This window comes from Drosophila subobscura, chromosome A, assembly GCF_008121235.1.
Source record: "Drosophila subobscura isolate 14011-0131.10 chromosome A, UCBerk_Dsub_1.0, whole genome shotgun sequence".
Classification (NCBI taxonomy): Eukaryota; Metazoa; Arthropoda; class Insecta; order Diptera; family Drosophilidae; genus Drosophila; species Drosophila subobscura.
This window is the reverse complement of record NC_048530.1, coordinates 11,471,023-11,474,421: the sequence shown is the minus strand read 5'-3', so window position 1 is coordinate 11,474,421 and position 3,399 is coordinate 11,471,023. Positions and strand designations below refer to the sequence as shown.

At 49.2% G+C, this 3,399-nt stretch overlaps 1 protein-coding gene across 1 annotated transcript; it reads right to left on the bottom strand.

The window, feature by feature from the left end:
- Positions 1 to 1,782: 1,782 nt before the first annotated feature.
- LOC117890890 (glycoprotein-N-acetylgalactosamine 3-beta-galactosyltransferase 1) lies at positions 1,783 to 3,128 on the bottom strand. The gene is made up of 4 exons (XM_034795988.1): positions 2,576 to 3,128; positions 2,407 to 2,515; positions 2,078 to 2,359; positions 1,783 to 2,014 (listed from the first exon to the last, which is right to left on the bottom strand). Exons 1-4 carry the CDS (start codon positions 3,106 to 3,108, stop codon positions 1,829 to 1,831), a joined length of 1,110 nt encoding a protein of 369 aa, XP_034651879.1. The 5' UTR covers positions 3,109 to 3,128; the 3' UTR covers positions 1,783 to 1,828.
- Positions 3,129 to 3,399: the final 271 nt, after the last annotated feature.

The window sequence follows — 3,399 nt, the reverse complement described above, 5'->3', positions numbered from 1 at the left end:
GTATATGGGTTTTTGTATGCAGCTGCATGGTTGAACAGTCAATGGCGGTGCAGCCCCAACAGGCCGGAAGTGCAGTCGAGCAACAACGATTGCCAACGAACTGTGCGTGTGTGTGTGCATACATAAATGTGTGTGTTTGTGTGTGTGGATGGATTTGCGAGTGTGTGTGTGAGCCGGCACAGCGAGCTAAAGTTAGGACTCAAAACAACAGCAAAATACAAAGAAAAAACACAAAACAAGCAGCCGACCCGACCCCATCGAAACGAAAAGAAAAGCCAACAACACCACAAGTTGACATAGAAATTGTGCAAACTGAAAATGATTTGTGTTGCCCCCAGACACCCACGACACAACACACAACGATTCACACACAATGTGTGTGTGTGTGTGTGTGTGTGGATATAGAGTGTGATTTGAGGAACAGGTAAGACCTGTTTAGGACAGACAACTAATAGAATGCATTCCATTTAACTTGTTCATTTTTTGTTGTCACGGATATTTCATTCTGTGTCCTAATGCTGCTAAAAAGCTAAAAAGTCTTAGTCATGCCAACATTTCTGGCATTTCGAGTATGTATTAAATATTTATTTAAATTAAGAATTTGTTTCCCGTTCGTTTAAACTAAACTTCAAAATAAAATTTGTTGTTTTAGTTGCGTAAAATGATAACCATTTGATGGAGAAATTAATGCATAATATTTATCGGAAAATCGCATTAATATATTGCCACAACTTTCGCATGAATTGCAGTTTGAATTGATCGCTCTTTAAGCCGTCAACCATGGAAGTGTGGGGGGGGCATGCCTGGTGCCATGCCTGGTCCGGGTCATCCCCAACCAATGATGCACAAAAGCGACAGAGAGAGAGAGAGTCGGCAAGGGAGAGGGTGATGGGGAGTGAAAGCAACCGAGTTGGCAGCACCAACATCAGACAGTCGAAATTGCAAATTATGTTTTCGGTAGACGTCGTCGTCGGCGCCGTCAGAGGGCTGCGGTGGGGGTGGGGGTGGGCTTGGGGGTGGCTTGTATCAGCGCCCTGGGATGGCAGCGGTCTGTCTACGCTCTCAGCCACCGCGCTCTAATTATGCAAACTACCTGCTGTTACTCAATTAATCTTGATTACGTTTGTGTTATCCAAATACAATTATTTTGGTATTAATTACAGTGGCTGGCCACTGGCAGTGGATTCCGGGTAGCACACTCACCTCTCACCTCTCACCACTCCTCCCCCCCATCCCTGCATCCTGGCGGAGGACCACTTTTACGAGCGGAAATTGTCTGGCTCGCAGGCCGAAACAATGCCGGCACATTGTCCTCCCACACAGACACACAGAAACACAGAAACACAAACATACTGACGTGGCCTGGCATGGCCTGGCATGACTTGGCCCAGCCCCAACACAGAACGCATTAGAGCCAAGTGTCTTACGGGTGTGGGGGCAGCACTACCAATTCCAATTCCAATTCCCATTTCTATTCGTATTCCAATTCACATTTGAGGCGATTCTGGCCAGCGCTTGCCAAGAAGGCCACGAAGAACTTATTAGCCTAGAAAGCTGTCCAGCAAATGTCTGTGGCTGTGTGTGTGTCTGTTGACCTTAATTAGCATTGTTCGAAAATGAGAGTCAAGTGCTTAGCATAAGGAAATTTAAATGCCAGCAACCTTGACAGTTATTGCGAAATACTCGAAAATCGAAGCATCACGGTACAGATAGTCCACCGCGTTGTCGCTTCAAATAAAAAAGATCTTTACAAATATGTATTTGAATGCATAGGAGATGCCTCACAACGTTCCTCCTCGTTCAGTGTGGGAATCGGAAGCGTTCGTTATTATTCAAAATGATTGTCGGAATCGGGTATGACAAGGTCCTCTGGCTTGATTTTCTCTGGCAGTCGCTCAACGGGCTTCTGCTTGCCCATCAGCTGGAAGTCGTAGTTGAAGAAGTCAAAGACGTAGAGCTGCTCGGGACTCACATAGTGAAACGCCACTGGATACTCGGAGAGGCAGTCCATGCACTGAGAGAGAATGGGGAATTCTGTTGAGGCTGCACACTTCTGTTGGGGGAGGTTCGCACTCACCGATCGCATCGAGTAGTAGGCGTACTTGTACAGCCAAAAGTCCAGCCCGAAGTAGCCAGAAAGGAGAATGTTGAAGGGCAACAGAGGATAGAATCGGTGTCGCAACTTCGAGTCGCGTGAGTCGCCCGCTTTCACATCCAAGTTGAACAGGCAGCGTCCCATCTCCATGTCCTCGGCCTGATTGTCCTCCTGCCGGCACTTTGTCGTGTCGTTCAATCCCTCGGCGAAGACACGCAGAGCCTCCCGGCTCAGCACATAGCCACTGCCGCCTGACATATAGGACTGGCGATTCGTTTAGTTGAAGACAATCAAAGCTCCGGATTCCTTACCTCGTTCTTTTGGTGCGTTCCGACCATCTTGAAGTTGTAGCCAAAATAAATGGCCTGATCGGGGGAGAACGGATAGAGCATGTAGCGCAGATTCTCCACGAACACGTAGCTGTCGAAAGAGAGGCAATTGCTTACTACATCCCATTACTGCATTCCGCATCCAACCTACGTGTCATCGTCGGCCTTCATGAACCAATCGGCCTCGTCTCGCATGTGCTCGTAGAGGTAGCTGAAGGCCTCCTTCGTCTTGCCCCAGAGCACCTCGTACTTGTCGGGCTTCGTGAGCACAATGGTGGGCAGCTCGTCGTCCGGCTCCGAGGTCATGAAGTAGATCTTGTTGCAGCGCTTGCCCCACGTCCGCATCACGTGCACCGCCCTCGATTTGTGGTACTTGGGCGTGGTCAGCACCCAGCAGAGGACTCGCACCTCTCGCTGCAGCTTCTCGGCGAGCGTCTCGTTGCTCAGCTGAGTTTCGGGCTCATTGCCGGATGTCAGCAGCATCACGTCCCAGTAGGCATAGAGTGCGATCGTGCAGCTGCCGGCCAGCAGGATCAGCAGCAGCAGCTGGAAGGACGACAGGCGGCGCTGAGTGGCTCGGAATACCTGTCCTCCTGCTCCACTGCTGCCACAGCTGCTCCCCGGAAAGAGTGTGGTATCGCCGAGCTGTTGATGCTGCTCCAATAAGATGTAGTCCCCACCCATGGCGACACTGGAACACGAACTAACTGCCAAGACCACAAAGAACCCCAAGCACGCATCTTATCTGGTGGGGGGAGACAACTGTGATAAGACAGCGACTGGTGGGCCCTGATAACAGGCCACTCTACGAACAACTCCAACTATTTTCCATCTTTGGATACACACTCCAGCAAATTAGTAGCTAAAAAAGGAAATTAAATTGCCAGAAGTTCTTCCAAATGAGTCTTGAATTGGAGGCATGAAATAATGGCAGACTTATCGATTCATGTGGAAAAAATGTACGCGCATATTTCG